Source organism: Ambystoma mexicanum, chromosome 4q (genome assembly GCF_040938575.1).
Source record: "Ambystoma mexicanum isolate Mex_15411 chromosome 4q, UKY_AmexF1_1, whole genome shotgun sequence".
Lineage (NCBI taxonomy): Eukaryota > Metazoa > Chordata > Amphibia > Caudata > Ambystomatidae > Ambystoma > Ambystoma mexicanum.
The window spans coordinates 1289877768-1289902401 of record NC_090928.1 but is presented as its reverse complement, the minus strand read 5'-3'; the positions used below and the strand labels follow the sequence as shown (position 1 = coordinate 1289902401).

General features: G+C 47.7%; 1 protein-coding gene across 1 annotated transcript in view; it reads left to right on the top strand.

Annotated features, from left to right (window-relative positions):
- CNPY3 (canopy FGF signaling regulator 3) overlaps positions 1 to 24634 on the top strand; it is a 174569-nt gene that overhangs the window by 133257 nt on the left and 16678 nt on the right. Inside the window, exon 5 of the mRNA XM_069608920.1 lies at positions 13831 to 13948. Within this exon, the coding sequence (XP_069465021.1) occupies positions 13831 to 13948 (118 nt within the window). The remainder of the gene's footprint in view (positions 1 to 13830; positions 13949 to 24634) is intronic.

Sequence of the window (24634 nt, the reverse complement as noted above, 5' to 3'; positions counted from 1 at the left end):
GCGAGCTCGTGGAGGCATTTGTGGGTGAGGGAAAGCGTTTTAAAGACCATTCTCTGTTTGACAGGGAGCCAGTGGGCTTGCCTTCTGATTTCAGAGATGTGGGCCCTTCTGGCGGTACCTGTGGCTGCCCTGAGCGCATTGTTTTGAGCTAGCTGCAATTTGGCCACGTTTTTGCTGGAGGTCCCAGCGAGGAGAGCATTGCAATAGTCTAGCCTTGACCCGATAATTGCCCTGGCAATGGTGAGGCAATTGTGGCTGGCCAGGAAGGGCCTAGCAGCTTTGAGGATTTTAGAGTAGTAGGCTGAAGAGGTGGCGATAGCATTGACCTGTCTGTCCATGGAAAGGTCGGAGTCCAGGTAGACTCCGAGGTTCTTAACACGGTTTGAGTAGTCTTTTCCAGTTCATCAACATAGAGTGGCCTTTGTGCCCAAAGCCACTCTCAAAGAGCCCAATAAAACCCAGCTAGCCTAGTCTGATAGTGTGGCTGTTGTAGCTGGTGTTGGAGGGAGATGAGGGCATTGGTGAGGAGGAGTTGGACATGCTGAAGGCAATATGGAGAGGGTGAGGTGGTCCCATCAGAGGGGCAAAAGATAGTAACCATACATGCCAACATTTTAACTTTTGTTAGAGGGAGAAATATGTGTGACCTCTCAGACCCGTGGCACCTTTTAATGGCAGTGTTGGAGGAGAGTGAAAAAACTGCAATCCTAAACCGTGCATTTTATTGTCAAATGGAAAAATGTGCTGCACATGGAGATCGGCCATAAATATGACTCACATTTAATGTTTTCCTGCCTTCGTGACCGCAGAGGCTAAAGATGTGGAGAGTCGGAATGGAGGTCTAGGAAGTACCAGTCTACATAGTCGTAGGATGAGTTGGTGACAGGTCTGCCAGGCTTAGTGCAGCACAGATGCTCTTGTCTGTCGCAAATGACGATAGTTTGTCAGTCTCAGGATGAATAGTCTGTTCTTCTGAGTGATGACTTAAACTGTCTGGCTGAGGAGCAAATGCACTGTTGTCCATAGCAGCAGTTGCAGATGTGTGGTTTACGAGGTTCAAACTGAGGAAGGTCTGTTTGGTGACCTTTGAAGTACACGTCTTGACATCTGGGAGAGGAAGAGCTGGTGAGAGGAGATTACAGCAGAGGCATGCCATGAACACCATAAGAACGAAGGTCCTCCTACAGCAAGTGCTGCAGTTATAGTGCAGCAGGTCTAAATAGACCATAGGACTGCCAGTTACTGTTTGGTGGTGGTTAATATGTTTGAATGTCGTCACTACACACTAAAGGAATTCCGAATATGCTCCACTACTGAAGCTTCCTGCCCTCAACAGTGGTTTACATCATGAATAGCATCAGCAAAGAGCATGTCATTAATAATTGGCACAGGTATGAGTAACGTTCCTGGTCCTGCCCCAGAGTTTACTAAGTATCATTGCCCCCAGAGAGCATGCACAAATAGATGAAGCGCCCTATTGAAAGAAAAGCACATCCTAGGACCCAGTCTGCGTAGTCCTTGAAGTCTCTTGGAAGGATGGGCTGGACATACACAATTCATACTGCTTTTCCACTAGACAAGCACTGCGACCAGCACTTCTTTCCAGCAGCCACCTTGCTATTCTGCCTGGACTATTTGATTGCATCTTTCTCTGTGATTTGTTTTGGCCTACCTCTTTCCTTTCCACCCTGTGGTCAACGTCCAGTCTGCTATGCTCCTCAAGGAATGGACTGAATCTCTGAACCAGCATCTCCAGCGCTCCAAGGAATTGCATGCTGAAGCTCCACTCCCGCCAGTTGCCAAACTCATGGTGGCATGCTTTCCCTCTCCGCAGGGACAGGTGATCACCTCACCTGCCCAAAGGCCAAGTCTCCCTGAAGCCCCTGGATATGCCTTCCCTTTTCCCAGAAGCACCTTTGCTGCAGTTGACCGGACACTCCCTTGACACTGAATTTCCCTTCTATGAGGATACCTGGCAAGTGCTCTGTTTCCATCTCCACCATCTGGAAATCTCCAAGGGCTTGTGCTGCCCACTGTTGCCCGACCACTTTGCTGAACCTGCAACCCAAAGACTCTGGGCTCACTTGCTCCTCTCTGGTGTAGTCGCAAGGACACATCTTCAATATGTCCTCTCCGTGTTGTCTCCTGATATCACCCCTAAAGTTGAATCGTGCTCTCGGGCCCGTGGTCTTCGTAGGAACAGATCGCCTCTTCTGAGCAGCAACTGCACCTCTAAAGAATGCACCTACTTCTGCACTGCCGGCTCTGGCCCTTTGGCAATTTGGCAGAGAATTTTCAATAATCGGACAGTCTGCTGTTTGCCACTGCACTGTTGTACCATTCCTGAAGGCAGCGCTCCGGTATAGGATTTTGGTGTGAGGGTGTTTTACTCCCAATTTTTTGAATTTGAGTAAATCCAGTTCCAAGAGTAAAAATTAGTTTCTTCCTTCACAAAAGAGTAAAGTGTCTGACAACTAGCCATCTTGTGCGTGAAATTAAAACTGTGTTCAAAAACATTGGTGGCAAAAGATTTTGTAGATGCGTACTACCCAGCTTCTTGATACTTGGACACTGAACCACTACAGATGCCAGCTAGTTGCCTCATAAATCAAGTCCCTCACTCTACCGGCATAACTTCTCTGCCTCCCGGGCCTACTGTTGCTGCCTGGCACTACCTGCTTGACAGCTACTGTGTTTTTGCTCCATCTTTTTTTTTCTTTTGCTACTGTTTCCCCTTTCTGACTTTCTGATGCAACTGTTGCTCTGTCACTCTGCCTCTCCCATCTCTGCAGTCTATTCTTGCTGTCCCTCCTATATCTTGCTGCATCGGTTGCTATAACTCCTCTGGCTGTATCTGTTTTTTCTATTTTCTCTGTTGTGGCTGCTACTCATTTTGATTATCTTTCTTACACGGCTTCTGTTATTGGCCTGCCTTTCTGTAGTCTTGCTTTTCTAGTTCCAGCTTTTTCTGCCTGTTCTCTTGTTTTATTGTCTCAATTTCTCTTTTGCTCTGCTTCTGTCCCTTACTCCTAATGTGTGTCTTCTAAAGTTTACCCCGGTTTCCTTTCTCGTTTTCTGTGTTGCTTATTTGTCTCTCTTCCTGTTGCTCCAATTCCTGTTTTGGATTGCTTAGTAAGTTCTGTTCTTTCTCCTCCCCATCCTGTTCTCTAGCATTGCTTAGATTCAGAGTTGCTCTTCCTCTCCCGTTTTTCTTTTGACATCGCGCCAATAAATCTTCAAAAAGCTGAAAAAGCCTTTTTTTCTATTTACAGTTCTAGTGGAGGTTTAGTATTGGGTGCTCCTTTTAGATATGTGCAAACCTTCTTTTGGGCATTAGGCTGGTAATTGAGTTGGGTTGTTAAACCAGATGCAGCACATGATTGAATACTGATGTTTTACCAGCACTGTGTGCTCTTACAAGTATAGCAGCCCAGATGACATGTGTGTTCTGAGCATTAAGAGTATAGCAGCCCTCATGCAATGTGCATGTTCAACTTCTAAGCCATTACAGGTATCGCAGCATTGATGAGGTGTTTGTTCTGATCCGTTACAGGCATAGCAGCCCTGAAGAGATGTGTGTTCTAAGCTTTCACAGGTATAGCGGCCCCCACGAGGTGTGTGTTCTGAGCCATCACAGGTATAGCAGCCCAGATGAGGTGTGTTCTGAGCCATCACAGGTATAGCAGCCCAGTTGAGGTGTGTGTTCTTAGCCATCACAGGTATAGCAGCCCAGATGAGGTGTGTGTGTGTGTTATGAATCGCTGAACGTTAGTCATGAGGATAAGTCGAAAGCGACCTCTGCTTTTACAATTGAATGCTACTTGCATTTGAAACATGAACCTCTGATGCAGACACAGTCTCACCTATCAACAGGATTTGAACTAACGGGTTACACAATGATCTATGCAGCAGGGTCACTGACCCACTGAGCTACCTTTCCCAACAGGTTGTTGACTCTGAAAGGTACATCGGGTTTGGGCATAAGTAGTTCCATGTGAGGCTTGCCTGACATAACTGGCTTGTCAAAAGGTCTAAGCCTGTTTGGACTATCCTCCATGAGTCCGTAGATTCATAATGAGGCTTTGAAATGTGCAAGTTTTTTGGCAGCTGGATTCAGTAATGAGTAGGAGGGATTGAAGTATGATGGCAATGGCATCTTCTCGTACTGTCCTTCAGTGTGCATCACACCAGCTCAGGAGGATGGTGGGAAGAGCTCAGACACTGTTCTAGCTCAGTACTTTTGGTCTTTGCAGAAAGTGTCAACACATGTTGGTGCTGTGTCATTACAGCAGCTCTGTTAAGAAATTCTGGTACTCTCCGAAAACCTGGCCCTGCTAAGAAATGTGGGTATGATGCAATCAGCCCTGCTGTGAATAATTGGCATTGTGCCATGACATGCGTATATCAGCTCTGCTGATAAATTAAGCCACTTTGCCTGAATATATAGAAGTCCTGTTGAGAGGTACTGGTAAAATCTGTGCCACGGAAAATATATACAGCAATGCTTTGACCTGTATCCATTATACCTGCTTGCAGTCGGGGGTTGAGGGGGGGGTCAGAAAGGGAGTTAAAGTTCAGACCACATGCCCAGCTATTATTCCTTGATCTCTTAAAACAACACACTATGTAAAGTGCCCTTTCATGCATGTGCACAGACACATACAATCTTAAGACTAAAAAAAGACCTCTTCATATAGAACAGCAAAAGCTTTTCCTTCTCACAAATGCCAAACTGCTTGCTGGGAGGCTCTCCTAAAGCTTAAAGACATCAAGAAGCCCAAACCATTGAATGCAATTGATGTGCTTCTGAGATGAAAAGGAAAATGGAATGCCCATGCTGCTGCAACTGTGCTACCTCTATCAAAGCTGATTAATACCTGAAGCAACAATGCAGCCCTAGCTTAAGACCATTTTATTTTGGCACAATACTACATGTGTCCTAAAGAAATGTGAAAAGCATGTTCATGATTCAAAATGCTTTTAACCTTAACCTACAAAATCCAGGCAGTTGAACAAAGTGGAAAAAAAACACAAATTCCCTTCTACGTTTCTCAAAGTATTATCTTAATGGAATTATTAACAGAGGATTGGGTTAAGAGATAAACGGATCAGGGCTCATTCCAGTCGCCTCTTTCAAGGAGCGTCTGGATTGCTAAAGTAAAGGGTGGATTTGCAAGATGCTACTGGCCATGCTGAACTCCATGATTTATGTGGGTGCTGCGTAAATGGCCTACACACCTTATCCAGGGGACTGGCTGAAGCCTTTGTGATACTCTGGGGAACCTTCACTCTGGAGCAGGGCACCTGCACTGGGACCTTGCCCTGGACTCTGGGATTTATGTGTGTGCGACACACCTTATCCAGGGGACTGGCTGCAGCCTTTGTGATACTTTGGAGCAGGGCACCTGCACTGGGAACTTGCCCTGGACTCTGGGGTTTGTGTGTGCGCTACACACCTTATCCAGGGGGCTGGCTGCAGCCTTTGTGATACTCTGGGGAACCTTCACTCTGGAGCAGGGCACCTGCACTGGGACCTTGCCCTGGACTCTGGGGTTCATCTTAATTCCCTCTGAGCTTATGGAGGATTCTTCTTGATCCTCGTCTGGGGTTCCTTCTTTGGATCCAAGGGGCTACTTGCATTCAGATCAGAGTGGGAAATGGAGACCTACTTTCTGCAAAGGTGAGATCATTTCCTTGAGGAACGTACCTTTTCTGTAATTCTTTTTTCTTTTGACTTCCAATGAAATATCTTTACCCCCACCTTTGTGAAAATGTAGACCAAGCATTACTTACCCTTTTATAGATCTTCTCTCCATCCTCTCAAAGACTTTTCAGAATTGACCAGAACCTTTGGAGACTAACTGTACCACTGACTGCAGTGATTTAGTGTTATATTTTTTTCTTCCAATTTTGACTAAGAATATATTGTGGAGAAAATTTTAATTTTGCATTTATAATGCAAAATTTATAATTTTGTTTTATTATTTATAATGCGCGAACATACCCGCGGGTAACAGGGGGCAGCAGTTACATGAATATGCGAAGCTTAGTTACAACAACGAGAATGTATATTTCTGATGTTTGTTAATCTGCTTAGAATCGCATTCTGTGCATAGTCCGACATCCAGTGGTCACTGCGGAGTATTGCATTTTGTTTTTCGTTGTCGAAAAGGGGACGTCGACAAGGCGTGTCTGTAACACTATCCCTATAGTGATGTGCAGTGTACCCACAATCCCTCACGCGTCGAGGTCCCTCAGATTGTTTTTTTCCGCCCAGATATTGGTCGCCTTTACGCTGAGCTCCTCGAGAGACATTGCAAAAACATTATTCGACCTTTGGTCGTTATTAACTTATAACCATATTATTACTTTACACCCCTCCTTCGGCGTCGTAGCTGCGAAGCTGTTCACCACCGATCAAGATCTCCGACGGCGGTGCCTTCGACACCGGTTGTTCGCTGAACACGTGGCCTAGCCTCGCCGGCCAAATAGTGGGGAGAGTGGGGTCGTGGGACATTTATTGTTTTCTCTTTGAGAATGCCTTTCCCTTTCCCCTCCTTTTCCTTCGGGGTTGTTGTCACATGCAATCGGTTCCTAATCTATGGAGAGGACGCCCTTTAGGTTTTGCCGGCGTTGCAAGGGCAAGTTTACCTGGAAAGACGAGCATAAACGGTGTAACAGTTGCTTGACCCTCGACCACAAAGAGGACGGCTGTACGGCCTGTCAGCTTCTTAAGCCAAAGACTTTAAAAGACCGCAGAGTCAAAAGGTGGGCAGCCTACGCCATGTCTAGGTCTGATTCATCGCCCGCCGCCGCCGAAAGTGATGAGGAATGTGATAACCTGAAGTCCGTTTCGGAAGTCGTAGACCTCTCTAAGGAGCGTTCACGCTCCTCGTCTGTCCCCGGCCCCGACAAGCTCGGCTCACGCCCTGCTTATGGGGATGAACACCCCGGCGACACTGACGCACACAAACACTCCCATAAACACACAATCCACGGCTCTTCCTCGTCGAAGACGAAGAGAGCATTCGTGCCAACGGAGGCGCAGGTCCTACCGGCGGGGAGATGCAGGTCCTACCAGCTGCCTCCTCAGACCGTAAGTCTTAAGCCCCCCTCGCAACCGCAAACACGACTAGCGATTTGGCTACCCCTAGATAAGGGCGTTTTCACTAAACCACCAGACGACGCACACCGTCAGAGAGCGCCCGTCGGCATAGAGCAAGCGACGCCTGTAACGTCGACGCCGGAGGTACCCTCGACACAGTTTAGTTGTCAAGAGCCTGGCGTGGATTATTTCCACCGATAGCCAGAGACGGATGGCGAAAGAAACCTCGGTCACTGCTCACAAGGCCTGGGAGACGCCGAAAAGGTCAGAAGGAAGGCAGGAATTGCCCCCTCCGTTGAGAGGGACTCCTAGCCTACCGGAAGGCTTTTCAGAAGGTATGGGGACCCTTTCTTTGATGTTATGGGGTAGGTCGAACCGTTTTCAAACTGAAGGTGCTCCCTTTTCACACCCTGACCACTCTGGGGTACCTCATGAAACCCTAGAGAGACTCCAGTTTTGTATGGGCAAAATTGAGAGGTTTATGGAGACTCAGAACCTTCCAACACCCAAGAGATCAAGAGGGGGATCTCGGGAGGATCCCAGGGCCAAGTACCGTAGGCTGTTTGATCCCCCCCCAAGAGGATGTAGATTTATGACCTCACTGGAGGAGACCCCCACTTTCAGGAGGATGACGAATTCTTAGGCAATGAAGGGGAACAAAACCTAGAGGAGGAAGGTTTTGAAGATAACCCAGATATGGGGGGGGGGGCCTTCGGAGAAGACCCAGAAGAGGGCGCTTCACAGCCCTGGCTGTCCCCATCAGCGCTTTCAGACCCTGACGCCCTAAATCTGCCCCCCCCCCCACCCCCCACCCCCCAAGGACTCACCTATTCGGAATATGTCACCTATAGACGATCAACCTACCTTTTTAATGTACTACTATGCAAGGCAGCAGCACATTTTTAAATCGAGACTGGGGAAATTTCTCCTGACATAGACTTTGTAGAAAAGATCATCAAGGAGAAACCCCCTGTCAGCCAAACCATTCCCCTTCTCGCCTCCCTCAGTAAAGAGACAAATTATTCCTTCACTATCTACACCCGCGTTGATCAGAGGGGTCAACCCGAGGATAGAAACATTATTTAGTCCTTCCCCATCGGACCCGTTATACATCAGGGGCCACTCTGTACCAGACTCCTTAGTGGTGACAAATGCAAGGAAAAGAGCAAGGGTCCCGCTTTCAACTAGCGAGGCACCACCAGATAAAGAGGGTAAAATATTGTATGCCCTAGGAAAGAGGATTACAGCCTCGGCTGCATTTTCCGCAAGAATTGCAACAACTCTTTGCTGGCAAGTTACGCAGATGCACAATGGAGCAAACTATGTAAGGACATCGAGGAGGTACCGGAACCCCTACATATTCAGCTTCTAGCCACGGTTACTGAAGGGACCTTAGTCAACCAAAGATCATTAAAAATACTCTGGATGCTGCAGAAACGGCTGGCCGTTCCCTAGTCCAAGGAATCCTCCTCCAACGCCATGTATGGCTATGTAATTCAGGCTTTAAACCTGAAACACAAGCATCTCTAATTAACAAACGTATAGAAGATGCCAACCTCTTTGGTAAGGCGGTGGATGAGGCACTAGAGACCGTAAAGAAGGAATTTGACACCATCAAAAACAGCAGCAGCAATACTCTGCAGGTAACTGGTCCTCTAACCAAGGCACCAGTGGACAATACAACCAAAGAGGACAACGTCGTGGTAAGGGAAGAGGTTGGGGTCCCACCCCTAGAGGTTCCCAAGCCTCCAACACCAAATGACTCAAAGATTCGGGTCCCCTCCCATGCATCGCCGGTCGGGGGCTGGTTAACATCCTTTCTTCCAGCATGGGAGGGTATAACATCAGACTGCTGGGTACTATCAACCATAGCCTGCGGTTACTGTATAGAATTAAACAGTTCCCCTACGTACAGACCCCAAGGGGACAACGCATGTCACCAGAACACCTTGCCATCCTTCTTCAAGAAAAGGACCAACTACTAGAAAAAGGAGCTATAGAGGTCGTGCCTCTATCTCAGGTGACGGAAGGTATTTATTCAGTGTACTTCCTTGTTCCCAAAAAGGGCTTAACCATGCGCCCTGTACTAGATCTGCGCCCAGCGAACAAATTTGTCAAACCTCAAATGTTTCGCATGGTGACTCTACAGGAGGTAATCCCCCTGCTTTCGCAGGGAGATTACATGACAACACTAGACATGAAAGATGCATACTTTCATATTTTAATGTTGCCAGCGCACAGGAAATACCTCAAGTTCATGATAAAGGGCAAACGCTACCAGTTCAGAGTGCTACCCTTCGGCATAGCATCAGTGCCGAGAGTATTCACGAAGGTACTGGCAGTGGCCCACCTGTGCAGGTTGTCCATCCCAGTATACCCTTACCTCGACGATTGGCTCATAACAGGGGATTCTTAGGAAACATGCTTCTCAAATACCCTAAAGACTGTATACCTTTTGTTTCAACTGGGCTTCTTCATCAACGAGAAGAAGTCCAGTTTAGACACCAGCCAGATCAAACAATTCCTAGGGGCTCTAATTCGAACAAAGGACGGCCTCGTCTTCCCCTCCAACGAGCGGGTCCAAAACATGCTGTTTCAGATCCCTCAATGTGGCCGGTTGAGAGGTGACGGTACACAAAGCAATGCGCTTACTAGGAATGATGGTGTCATGTATTTATTTGGTACCTCACGCGCGCCTGCGCCCAATGCAAGAGTGGTTCAACAGCCAGTGGTGTCAGGCCAGCGGACAAAGGGATGATCTAGTAGTGGTCTCGCAGGCCTTGGTTCTCTCGCTATGGTGGTGGTCGAAAGAAAACCTGGTAATAGGGAAACCATTCGCCACCCCGTAGTGGAAGCCACTCTAAACAGACTCATCCCTCACAGGATGGGGGGGGCTCACCTATCCCATCAGACTGCTCACAGAGTTTGGACTCTGAGCATAGCATCCAAGCACATAAACTTACTGGAGCTACCAGCTGTGTTCAAGGCACTGAAAGCCTTCCAGGCACACCTGCAAGGGAAGACAGTGCTGGGCCTCACGGACAGCACCACAGCCATGTACTACCTCAACAAGCAAGGGGGCACTCGCTCTCCAGGACTGTCCTAGCTGTCCCAGAACATCTGGAATTGGGCTCTCAAACACATGTTCCTGCTGTCACAACATGTACCAGGGGAACTCAATCTGCTAGCAGACGAACTCAGCAGAGACTTCTCTCTGCCCTCGGAGTACGAATGGCGGATACACGAAGACATCGTCTTCGACATCCTCACACAATGGGGATTCCCAGAAATAAATCTGTTCGCAACTCTGGGGAACTCCCAATGCCAAGATTACGCCTCCAGGTACCCCCAGAACCAATCCAAGGGGAATGGGCTTTCACCCCCGACTCCACTTATCAACAAGATAGTGCACAAGATGCACCAGGACCAAGTTACCATGATGCTGGTGGCCCCTATGTGGGCCCGGCAGCCATGGTTCGCTCACTTGATAGAGATGTCTCTATCTTCCCAAGTGAAACTTCCCTGCCCGTACAACATGCTGTCACAGGACAAGGGCAGGACACTACATCCATGCCCTCAGACCATGAACTTAGCAGCCTGGCTCCTGAGATCATAGAATTTGGACATTTACAACTCCCGCAGAGATGCATGGACAACCTCAGGGAGGCTAGAAAGCCTAACACTTGTCACTGTTATTCTAGCAAATGGAAAAGATTTGTAGTCTGCTGTAGGGGAAGGAGCATCAACCCAGTTGACTGCTCTCCCACACAAATTGTTCTGTACCTGACTCACCTACTAGACTCAGGCTTGGTGTTTAAATCTGTTAAAGTCCATTTAGCTGCACTTTCCGCATACACCACTTCCCAACTTAGTGTCATGGTGGAAAGTCCCAGTTATTAAAGCCTTCATGGAAGGAGTGAAGAGTATCCACCCTCCGATAGCTAACCCCGCTCCTGGATAGGACCTAAATGTGGTACTAACCAGGCTCATGGGGGCACCCTTTGAACCCATGCACAAAGCAACACTTAAATACCTCACTCTTAAGACTGCTTTTCTAATAGCTATCACCTCCATTAGGGGAGTAAGTGAACTACAAGCGCTCGCTGTACTAGACCCCCTTTGTAACAGTTCACAAGGATAAGGTGATTCTACGCACACATCCTAGGTTTGCACCAAAATGTATCTCTAAATTCCCTTGTCAACCAGTCAATAGAACTATCAACTTTCTTTCAAAATCCTTCAAACTTAGGGGAGCAGAGTCTGCATACACTGGATGTTCGCAGAGCCGTGATGTTTTATCTGGAAAGAACTAGACCATTGAGAAAGACTAATCAGTTCTTTGTCTCGGTGGCAGCAGGAAGAGAAGGCGATGCAGTTTCAAAATCCACTATTTCTAGATGGATTGTACAATGCATCACTTTCTGTTTCTCTCTTGCTAAGAGAGAACTACCGTTCAAGCCAAGAGCACACTCCACTCGAGGCACCGGGGCTTCCATAGCTTTCATTGCAAATGTCCCTCGAGTCCATTTGCAAAGCGGCAACCTGGAGTTCTGTTCACACCTTTACAAAACACTACTGTCTAGATGCCCACTCTAGATCTGACTCCCAGGTGGGACAAGCGGTATTAAGACATTTTTTCTACTGTTCCTTCTCACAACCCACCTCCAACTCCGGGTACTGCTCGCTAGTCTATGCACAGCATGTGATTCTAAGCAGATTAACAAACATCAGAAGACATGCGTTACTTACCATAATAGCATTTCTGATGGTTGTATCTGCTTAGATTCACATGCGCCCACCCTTCCTCCCCGCTTGGATGGAAGGAACATAGACTTTCTTCTGTATCTCTTTTCTGTACTCACTCACGTCTAATAGGCTCCCTCGGGGCAGAAAAAATACAAACGGAGGTACTTCGACACGTGAGGGATTGTGGGTACACTGCACGTCACTATAGGGATAGTGTTACAGACACGCCTTGTCGACGTCCCCTTTTCGACTACGAAAAACAAAATGCAATACTCTGCAGTGACCACTGGATGTCGGACTATGCACAGCATGTGAATCTAAGCAGATACAAACATCGGAAATGGTTTTACGGTAAGTAATGCATTGTCATATACATACAGTAATAGCAGGCTTATATACACATAAACACAGTAATAGCAGGCTAGTCTGATGGGATATGTGAGCCCCCCCCATCCTGTGAGGGATGCGTCTGTGGTTAGAGTGGCTTCCCCTGCGGGGGTGGCAAATGGTTTCCCTATTATCAGGTTTTCCTTCGACCACCACCACCGTAGCGAGAGAACCAAGGCCTGCGAGACAACCACTAGATCGTCCCATTGTCCGCTGACCTGACATAACTGGGTGTAAAAAAACAATCTGAGGGACCTCGACGCAGGGTTGTGGGTACACTGCATGTCACTATAGGGATAGTGTTACAGACACGCCTTGTCGACGTCCCCTTTTCGACTACGAAAAACAAAATGCAATACTCTGCAGTGACCACTGGATGTCGGACTATGCACAGCATGTGAATCTAAGCAGATGCAACCATCAGGAATGCTTTTACAGTAAGTAATGCATTGTCATACAGGTATATACATGAGGGTACATTGTATGTAGAGCGGTGGATTTTGAAAGACTAATACCAGATTACATTTATAAGCCTATGTTTTAAACCATATTACAACCTTAGATCGGATTTGATTAGGCTGGTCCATTCTGAGAGTTGGAGGTAGGGAGTTCCACAGTTTAGCTGCTTTCACTGGGAAGCTGTTGCCCCCTATGGTGGAGCGTTTGAAGTTAGGGACAGAACGACAGTCTTTGTATGCTGTTCTAGTGGGTCTCAGGGAGGTCTGTCTGTGGAATCTGTCGACCAAGTTATTGAGGGATTTAGGAGTAAGTTACGTTTTTTTAGGAGAATTTTATCTTTAATAGAGAGCCAGTTTTTTTGTTGGCTATATGGTGTGATGTGGTCTCTTCTGGAGATGCCTAATGCCGCTCCAAGAGCGTTATTTTGAAGAGTTTGTATTTTACTGGTGGTGCATTTGGAAAACCCAAGATAGAGAGCATTACAATAGTCCAGGCGGAACAATGTAAGGGCTCTGGCAATGGAAATTGTGTATTTCAGTTTGTATCTTCTGACCACCTCGTCAGTTCGGCCTAGGTTGCTTTGCCACCCTACACCTTAGAGATCTTCAAAGTCTAAAATGTAATCCTTGAGGACCATGGTAGGTGGATGTAGCTGAGCCCTGGGAACAGTGCCTAAAGAAAGTCCTGTTGTGGTGAGAGGTAGCCCTCAGACATGCTTTTTTCACTGTGGTTGGTTTATGCCCAGGAACTGTGTTCACTCCTTCTATAGAGCATACACGTGACCGATCTTTAAGCAGTGGTTTCAGAATACTAGTGCTGTTGCTAGCCTTCCCAGGAGAGTGCTGCAGCCTTTTAATGCATCAACCTGTCCACAAGGTTCAGATATAGAAAAGTAATTGAGGGGGACATCAGTTGGTCATAGGCTGAGAAAGTCTATACCAGTGGGGGGCAGTGGGCATTGGCCTATTGAACTGCTGCCTGACCTGCCTTCTTTAACGTGGCTACCTAGCAAGATGACTATGGTTGAAGAATAGGCACATGCTATGATGTGGGGATTTCTGTATATGTAGTTTGTTGCACGTATGCAGAACAGCTTATGACCTGCCATTTATTTTTTTGTTGTCTTTAATCAGTGCGATGTGCTGGTGGAAGAATATGAAGATGTGATTGAAGACTGGTACAGGAACCACCAGGAAAAGGATCTGACTGTGTTTCTATGTGCAAATCATGTGCTGAAGGAGAAGGACCGGGGTAAGAGCTAAGACAGCCTGGCTGCATAGGACGCACTCTTAGATCAGGGGATCCGAGTCAGACTAGCCCCCACAAGACCTCTGTGAGATGGGACACCAGTGAGAAAACCAGAGTAAAAGATAATCAAGCGGGAGTCACCAGAGGAGGGGAACCATGAAACGCACAGGAGGGCTACAGAGGAACAGGGTGCAGGTGAGAAACGCATGGACAAACTGCTATCCAGTGATATCCTCGCTGGTGAAAACATTGAGGGTGACTATATATTTTTTTTAAAGGCACTAGCTAACACTTTCCCCAAATATTTTAGGACTGTACTTAGTTTATATAATTGTACTAGCCCTAAAATATGTTGGAAGGGTGGTCGTTGTCTTTTTTAAAAAAAAAAAAGAAACACTATATATCTATAGAGATAGAGAGATGGATATATGTCAACCTCCATGTTTTCACCAGCGATATCCTCACCGGTAACCGGACAAACTAGATGAAAAGGGCATACCAGTGCAGTAAATGCATAATGACATGGACATCCTACCTGAGAGGATCAAGAGTATGTGTGTGTTAGTTACATACATACAGGTTAAGAAGCTGGAGGAGAATCCAGCAAGATGACTGCATGCCAGGCTGCAGAAATAAGAGAGAGAACGCCAGACCCACTCTTAAATTCAGTCTAGAACCGAGAGCTATATGAGCAGGATGGTAAGTGGTGGAAGACAATTGGAGAATGCTGCTGGTTGAAAGATTCTGCCATGATGTTTGTTGATAACGCACGTTTATGGCTAATGGTGCTCTCGGAAGTTCCTATTTCAGCTCCCTTGTCTTTGGAGTGGCAATGATCCATAAAATGTCCCCTGTGAAGTTGAACTTTCACCTTCATCACTGTTCACTAAGGTCTGTGAGCGCACCTATACGTTAGGACTAGGAGCAGCAGAAGTTTGGGCTGTGTGAGGTGGAACCAAGACCCAGAGCTTCTACCAAAATGTTGGCCACCTGGGCTTCTCTAAGGGATTGGGGCCAGAATGCATCCTTCTCTTAAGCTCCTGGCAGTAGTCCCCAGCACCCCGTTCCAGGCTCCCTTTTGGACTTGCCTAAACTGTTTCGTACTTAAAGGGACCTTTCCTATATCTGCTAGCTTATCCTTTCCTTTTCCCTCTCCCCAAATCCTCGCCATGTGCTCATACTTCCACCCCACCTCTGCTCATATTGGGGTTGAGCCTGCTCCTTTACTGCCCTTCTAACTTCTTCTCCTCCTCTTTCCATCTTCGTCAAACTCCCGATTCTTCCCACAACCCCGAATTGGATCTCCTGACTTTATTCTGATTCTTCTCCACCGCCTCCTAATGAGCATTCTTACCCCCCTTTATTCTCCTCATCACTCTATCTGATATTTCTCCGCACCACTTTCTTATTCTCCTTCTGGCCATCTTTCTCAAGCCGTCTTCCTCCTCCCACAACACATGCTGCTACACACACACACACACACACACACACACACACACACTCACTCTCTCTCACTATTTGTCCAAACCACATGGCCAATAATTATGCTCCACAGCAGCTCCTGAGAGGAATTGCTTGCCTTAAATGATTGGGCACTGTGTGGCTGCAATCTTGCTTACCTGGTGGTGCAGAACAGACCACTCATGCAGACACTGCCTCGCTCTTCCCCCTCTTCTGGGCTTCCATTCCCGCAGCTGTTGGTAGTACAGTAGAGGCTCACCACACGGGAAATGTGTGACTGTATTTTTGGGCCTAGTCTCCCTTGCAAGGCTGATTGAGGGGTTAAATGCTACACTTCTAGGGAGCATTGCACTGCTGGGGGTTTGGATGCTAGATCACATGTAGCCACCCAGGAAATGCTTCACATTAAGGTTTCCTTGGCTTTACTGCCTAAGAGGGATGGGGCATTTACCTGCTTCAGGTGGCAGGTTCCTGCCAAACTTTCGGGGCATGGTGAGGGTGGCTGGGAGATCCTTCTGGTATTCTACCCACCCCACCCATGCCCAGCACCACATGGCATGTGGCGGCCCTACTGTGGCCTTTGCCAAACCCTTTACCACACCAAGTAGGCAGGGGGCTTCGTCTCAGAGGGCATGGGTGAGCATTAAGTGACCACATGTGTTATAAGCCTTAATGTGAATCCGTGTTCGACACACTATCCTTCTATTGTTAATCACAAATAGCAGACAGGGTGCTAAACTCCTGTGAAGAGTATCTGCTGCCAAGTAGTGGCACAGCTGAAACTTCCTACGTCCAACCAATGTATGAAAAAGAAAAATATGGCCCCTAATTTAGTCCTCATGTATGTCTGATTATGCTGCCTGCTAGAGATACGTGCACAGCCCCCCACAACTCTGGTGAGGGCTGTGTAACCATAACATAAATGTGACCATGTTTCTCAAGTAAAGGAACAACCAGACTCTTTAAAGTGGGAGAAAGGCTGGTAATGAAGTGCAGTAATTTCACAGTCAACCAAAAAAAACAATCACACTTGTATACAAAAAACTCTCCAGCATTGGAACTTTCAAGGATTCACATGCTCTTTGAATATTCCCCACCGGGCAGGAAATGCTCAAATATTAAAGCGGTTTGCCATTAAACTTTTAAAACTGCTGGTCACTTTAGTGCAGTTGGTCATTTTGGCTCATACTGCCCACAGCCAATTAGATGGGTTCCCTTCGCCCCGCCTCTGGTGGCCATCGTCAGATTTCTTACTGCACATTAGTGTTGGGAGTCCTCGAATACTCCCTACAATTTTGACATTTTAACTATTTTTGATCATTTTTCCCATCAAATCTTCTGGTTTTGGTGCTTCATCACTTCTCGCCTACGGCACTGAAGTCTCGGCCCATTCCATTGCTGCCAGTTTAAATCTTCCATCAGGAGTCTGTTGCGATGACAAATGCGAGGAAGAAGAGCCTTTTTTAAGGCCTGCTCGACATGTAATCTGAAGGTTTACTTCAAGCATCTTCATGAACATTGTCTGTATCCGGACCATGACTTGAAGAACTAAGGTGCCAGGGCCTCTGACTCTGCCCGTAATTATGCCTCTGTCAGGCATAGAAGACCCCTAGAGCACACTCAATCTTGAGTTCCCACGAGGAATCTTCCAAGAAGAAAAAAAAAGGAGACCTAAATCGCACACTCTTGCTGCTGCCTCGTTAACAATATCATTGACGTTTCCGCCTTCGGTCACAGTGACCATTTTGTTGCAGAGAACATCTTCGACTGCTTTGTCATCCAAGCGTTATTCAGAAAAGCGAAGCTAGTCTGCTACTACAGTTCCATCATCGTCGACAACACAGTTTGCCCAAATGCTCATCAGTGACACAATACTCTTCGGCCAACCCGTCAATGACTGTCGACCAAGGCAATAGACCCAGAACCCCCAAACAAGGACCACCAGGGGGAGAAGGTGGCCAGCCCAGGAAGGACACCCATTAACCAAAAATCCAAATACGAGCTAAGGTAATGCGATGCAAGTTCAGCCAGTATGGCCAAACTTGGTTTCAGAATTACAGCAGCAGTTTTTCGGCACCAAAATCTTCCAGAGATCCTATAAGCAAAAGGTGGGGGGCATTTCCTGTAAATGGGACACCGCCGCTCACCTTCCCCCAAACAAGAAATGGAGTTCTACCCTAACACTGCATACAAACCGCTTAGGGATTGTGACATTAAAATGCAAGCCATCTTCAGGTTTTTGTGGTCAAGGGGCCCCTGCAGATCAGGAAGGGCTGTATGCTGGCCTTGGGCTTTGCATACCAACTTAAGGTTTTCACAACCAAGGCATTGCCTTTGGTCTATGCCGGCCTTGCTATAGTCCTTAGCAGATGTGAGTGCGCTGGGAGAAAGACCATTGAATTGGTGGCAGATTTGGCCATATTGATGTGGAACCCAATATCCAGCATGGTTAAGCAACTTGTAATCACTTTGAGGCCTGCTGGTTATGATCTGGCCTCAGACATTGTCGTGTTTTTCAGGAAATGTTTGGTTCACTTAAAAAAATGAGCCCATCTGGTATCTGCCGACTGTAAACTGGATTCTACTTCAGTGTGTGATGCAAAGAAACCTTGAATTAGTCCATCAATGGAGAAAAATGTTGAAAGGCAGTGCCATGCCAGGATTATCTGTTTTTTTTAATGTAGAAATCCATGCTGGGTTTCTCCAGTTTCTAAGCGCTTTAATAAGTGGGTCAGCTAGTTCAGTGGGTTGCACACTCGCTACTGCGATCTGTGTGTGATCTGCAGACCTGAATCCCGGCATGCCAACTCAGCCTTTCATACTTTCAAGTTCCAAAAATTAGCACCAACTTCGGTTGTGTGATAATTGTATTTAAATATGTTCTATTTCTGATGTTTGTTAATCTGCTTAGAATCACATGCTGTGCATATGGTCCGACATCCAGTGGTAACCTCGGAGTATTGCAGCTTGTCTTTTGGGGACCGAAAGGGGACGTTGGCATAGGTGTGGTCCCTCAAATTGTTTTTTTCTGCCCAGATAACTGGTCGCCCTATAGCGGGGCTCTTACAGAAGAGACATTGTTTCTTAAACCGACTTGTCGATTATTCCTCATTAAGTCGCTTCAGTCACAAGAACATCTTCGACGACTACGGGGCATTCGTCTACGGCGCGGTGGGATCCGGCAGCCGGAATTTCCACCAGCCGGAATTTCCACGTGGTCGGGCCCTCTGGCCGACCTTTACAGTAGGGAGAGTGGGGTCGGGGTGGCCATTTTTCAGCATGTCTTTCCTCGTTTCCCCTCTTTACCTTTTTGGTCTGCTCATCTTCCCCTTTGGCTATGGAAAGGACTCCATTTAGGTTGTGCCCTAAGTGTAGGGTCAGATATCCTTGGAAGGACGGACACGGAACGTGCAACGCCTGTCTCCCCGCAAATCAGGACGAAAAGCGGTGTGCGGCCTGCAAACTCCTTCGCCCTAAGGCCCTTAAGGAGCACTGTGTAAAGTGATGGGCTGCGTACAGTATGTTGCGGGTGGAACCCCCTTCCCCCCACCGCTACACCCGCTGAGTGACGGGGACACCTCAGATGACCAAACATCTGTTGCGGATGTGGTAGACCTCGAAGCGGACACTTTTAGGTCCGCCACGCCCGTCCCCGACCCTTTAAGGCCTGACTCTGGTCTCACTTCAGGGACAACACCCGGCGATAGGGGCATACAACCCATACACCGGTTTCAACGTCCTCGTTGAAAAAGGTGAGTGCCAACAGGGCCGCCGAAAGTTTTGACAGTATCCTCTGATCGCGCAGATCCAAAGCCTTCCCCGCATCCGCAGCAGCGTCTTGCGTCTGGGCAATCAAAAATAAGTAAGGGTGCTACTCCAAAAACTTCACGCGTCGAAGCGCAGAAATCTGATGCTGCAACGGTACCGAAGGCCGCGGTAGGCCCAAAAGCTACGACTAGGCCTCTAGTCGAAAAAAACGACCGCTAGGCCCTCTAACGCCGCAGAAGGTAAATCACCTACCGATAGACCTACCGATAGACCTACCGATAGACCTACCGATAGACCTACCGATAGACCTACCGATAGACCTACCGATAGACCTACCGATAGACCTACCGATAGACCATCTGAGCAATTATCTCACGCCGATTCGGCGGTTATTGAAGACGTCATCGAGAGTATTACGCCGGTGGTGGGGCTTATCCCAGTTCCGCCTAAAATCATAGGGCAAACCACGGAAAAATCTTCGGGTGCAGTGTGGGGACCCGATTCTATCGATATTTATGAAGATAGCCAAGAGCCTTTTTCCAACACCCTAAGACTCTTTTCAGCACCATAGGGCGGAAGACTGTTTTTCCACCCGTAGGCCCGTCTGGGACTTCCAAATGGACTAGAGAAATTCGAAGGGTGTATGCATCGGCTGGAGAGAATTATCAGTTTTTCTGATCATCCATCCCCAAAAAGGTCTCGCAGAGAGCCTAACCCTCAAATTTCTTCTCACTATCAAGAAGATCAGCCTTCTGTCTCATTCCAGCATGAAGACATTGTCCACATGGACACCTATAGTGACACTTACAATGAAGAGGAAGAGGCTTCATTTCTACAGAATTGGGAAGAAACCCAGCAAGAGGGAATGGACCCATGGACACTGCCACATCAAGATCAGGACACTGATGTTTTGTGTCTGGATTCCCCTCCGTCCACCCCGGGTCGTCAAGCCTCGCCTGTATATGACCAGATGGCCTTCAAATTTATATTGAAGAAGGCAGCTGAACATTTTCAGATCTCTACTCAAGAGGCTGTGCTGGAGCAGGATTTTTGTAGAGGACATCCCTAAGGAAAGACCCATCTAGCCAAGCCATTCCACTCCTTAATTCCATCAAGGGAAGACCTGGCTCCTTCCTTGGTATCACCAGCTCAAACCCGGGCAGTGAACCCAAGAGTGGAAAGGATTGTTTCGCCCGTCTCCTTCTGACCCTCTATACATTAGAGGGCACGCCATCCCCGACTCTCTGGTAGTGACTATCACCCGAAAAAGGGCAGGGGTACCCCTTGCCACGGGGGAGGCACCTCCGGACAAGGAATCAGAGGCTGTATGCTCTAGGCAAACGAGTTAACCTCAGCTGCCGCATACACTACGCGGATAGCAAAGATTACCACGCTATTGGCAAGTTATGCTGATGCTCAGTGGAACCTGCTCCAGGAAAGCATGAGACTCTTCGCTGCAACAGATCACACACAAACTCCCCCCCCCCCCCCCCCCCCCAGAGAGGTAGTAACTCTCGGCGGTCCTTCCGAGGGCATTCTTCAGCTAAACAAGGGTATGTATTCAGTGTACTTCCTTGTACCCAAAAAGGACCTCACCATGCGCTCTGTTCTAGACCTGCGCCCAGCGAACAAGTACATAAAACCCCAGAAGTTTTGCATGGTAACACTACAAGAAGTGATCCCACTGCTGAAACAGGGGGACTACATGGCCACATTGGACATGAAAGATGTATACTTTGATGTCAATGTTGCCAGCGCAGAGGAAATATCTAAGGTTCATGATAGAGGACAGGCATTACCAATTCAAGGTACTCCCCTTCGGCATCGCCTTGGCGCCAAGGGTGTTTACCAAGGTCCTGGCAGTGGCTGCAGCACACCTGTGCAGACTATCCGGCCCAGTTTACCCTTACCTTGACGACTGGCACATCACAGGGGACTCGTACAACACATGTTTTTCGAACACCCAAAAAACAGTAGATCTTCTCGAGTCTGGGTTTCTCAGTCAACGTGAAGAAATCCAGTTTAGTCCCCAGTCAAACAAAACAATTTCTGGGAGCTCTAATTCGGACGGAACGGTCTTGTCTTCCCCTCCAACGAGAGGGTTCAGAACATGCTTTTTCAGATTCCTCAATATGTAGCTAGTCGGGAGGTGATGGTGCGCAAGGCCATGCGCTTGCTAGGAATGATGGCGTTGTGCATATACTTGGTTCCCCACGCACGGCTGCGCATGCGTCCCATGCAAGAGTGGCTCGACAGCCAGTGGTGTCGGGCCAGCGGACAATGGGAAGATCTGGTAGTTGTCTCGCCAGCCCTGGTTCTCTCTCTGCAGTGGTGGTCAAGCGACAACCTCTTGAAAGGGAAAACCTTCACCGCCCCTGCATGGGAAGCCACTCTCATGATAGACTCCTCTCACAGGGTGGAGGGCCTCATCTGCTTCAGCAGACAGCACACGGACTGTGGTCCCCTCAAGTAGCGTCCAACCATATAAATTTACTGGAGCTGTTAGCGGGTTTCAAGGCATTGAAAGCCTTTCAGATGCAACTGCAAGGGAAGACAGTGCTGATTCTAACAGGCAGCACTACAGCCATGTATTACCTGAACAAACAGGGGGCACTCACTCTACAGGGCTATCCAAGCTGTCCCAAAACATTTGGATATGGGCTCTCAAACACAAGATGTTTCTGTTGTCCCAACCTGTTCCCGGGGAACTCCATCTTCTGGCAGACGTGCTCAGCAGAGATTTTCCTCTGCCCGAAGAATACGAATGGCGTCTGCACGAAGACCTTGTATCCAACATCTTCACAGAATGGGGCTTCCCAGAGATCGACCTGTTTGCAACTCAGGAGAACGCCCAATGCCAAGACTATGCCTCCAGGTACCCCCAGAACCGCTCCAAGGGGAACGATCTCTGGATAACATGGTCAGGGAAATGTGTCTGTTCCCCCCCCCCCCCCCCCGACTCCCCGCCTCAACAAGATAGTGCACCAGGAACCAGTTACCATGATACTGGTGGCCCCCATGTGGGCCTGCCATCCTGGTTCGCTCATCTGATGGAAGTGTCCCTCTGCCCACCAGTGAAACTACCCTGCCTGTACAACATGTTGTCTCAGCACAGGGGGGAGACCCTACACCCACAAACTCTGAATTTAGCAGCCTGGCTCCTGAGGTCATAGAGTTTGGATATCTACAGCTCCCTCAGAGGTGCATGGACATACTCAAGGAAGCTAGGAAACCGAACACACGGTATTGCTATGCCAGCAAATGGAAACGTTTTGTCATTTGGTGTAATTCCAAGGGTGTCAATCCCATCGATTGCTCACCCACACACATTGTGTTGTATCTAACCCAGAGTCCAACAGGTGGGTTAGTCTTCAATTCCCTAAAGGTTCATCTGGCTGCTCTGTCGGCCTACACCACATCACAAAAAAAGGTGTTGTGGTGTGAAAGATACCAGTGATTAAGGCCCTTTATGCAAGGGGTTAAAGGGATGGTCTAGTAAAAAATTTTATTTAAAAAATAGATGGGCAACATAAAAAAAAAATACTAGCATCCTCCGTTTTAAAACTTCCTATGTAAAATTTTGAGCTATTCAAGCTCAAAATTCGCAAAAGCAAGCACATGGGCGCATCCATTTTGTGAAATGGAGGCCCTCCTGTGCTGGCTTTTGCTTTTGCGGCACTAATGAAGGAAAAGCCAGCCAGCTGTAGTAAACCAAGGCTACCGCTGGGTGGCTTTCCCTTCATTAGTGCTGTAGGCGGAGGACGGGGACCGGAGACCAGAGAAGGAAAGCTGCAGCTGAATCTCGGTAAGTGCTAATTTATATTTTTTGTTTTAAATAAGCACTAGCGGTGTTTTTTTTCTGTTTTCCGGGCTGGAGTAGCCTGGAAAACTTAGAAATAAAACCGCAGCTTTAAAAACGTTGTATTTATGTTTGCGGTCGCTTTTGAAGCGACCGCAAACATAAATACAACGTTATTGTGTTGGAAAACGCTGCGGTTTTTCTTTCCAAATTTCGCAGGCTCCTCCGGCTCGGAGGAGCCTGAGAAACTTGGAAAGAAAAACCGCAGCGTTTTCAAACACAACCACGTGTGTTTCTGCCTGCTGTGGCTATCACTTTGGGTCTCCGGTGCTCCCAGGGGAGCACCCAGGGGAGCACCGGAGACCCAAAGTGAAAGCCACAGCAGGCAGAAACACACGCGGTTATGTTTACATGCCGCGTAGTGTTTCTACCTGCAGCTGATTTCCCATTTGGGGCTCTCGGGCTCCCTGCGGGGAGCCCGAGAGCCCCAAATGGGAAAGCGGGTTCAGGCAGAAACAACGCGGTTGTGTTGGAAAACGCTGCGGTTTTTCTTTCCGAGTTTCTCAGAAAAACCGCAGCGTTTTACAACACAACGTTGTATTTATGTTTGCGGTCGCTTCAAAAGCGACCGCAAACATAAATACGTTTTTAAAGCTGCGGTTTTATTTCTAAGTTTTCCGGGCTCCACCAGCCCGGAAAACTTAGGAAAAAAAACGCAGCTAGTGCTTATTTTTAAAAAAATAAATAAATAGCACTTACCGAGATTCAGCTGCAGCTTTCCTGCTCTGGTCTCCGGTCCCCGTCCTCCGCCTACAGCACTAATGAAGGGAAAGCCACCCAGCGGTAGCCTGTGTTTACTACAGCTGGCTGGCTTTTCCTTCATTAGTGCCGCAAAAGCCAGCACAGGAGGGCCTCCATTTCACAAAATGGATGCGCCCATGTGCTTGCTTTTGCGAATTTTGAGCTTGAATAGCTCAGAATTTTACATAGGAAGTTTTAAAACAGAGAATGCTAGTATTTTTTTTTTATGTTGCCTATCTAAACTAGACCATCCCTTTAAGAGGATTTATCCTCCAATTTCTCACCCAGCTCCTGGTTGGGACCTAAATGTGGTTTTGACCCGGCCTTCCTAGTGGCTATCACCTCTATCAGAAGGGTTAGCTAACTACAGGCACTTTCTGTTTTAGACCCCTTTGTCACAGTCAACAGGGATAAGTTACTTCTGCGCACGCACCCCAGATTTGCGCCTAAATTCATCTCGGAATTCCATGTGAACCAGTCAATTGAACTACCTACCAGAATCCCACTAGCATGGGCGAAAGAAGCCTACACACACTAGATGTGCACAGGGCAGTCCTGTTTTACCTGGAAAGAACTAAACAACTACGGAAAACGAACCAATTTTTGGTTTCGGTGGCAGCTGGTCGAGAAGGGGATCCTGTCTCTAAATCGGCTATCTGAAGGTGGATTGTCAAATGCACCACACTGTTACACTCTTGCTAGGAGAGAACTGCCCTTCAAGCCTAGAGCACATTCTACGCGAGGCACTTGGGCATCCATAGCATTCATTGCAAAAGTTCCCCTCGAGTCCGTTTGCAAAGTGGCAACCTGGAGTTCTGTACACACCTTTACAAAACACTATTGCCTAGACACATTCTAGG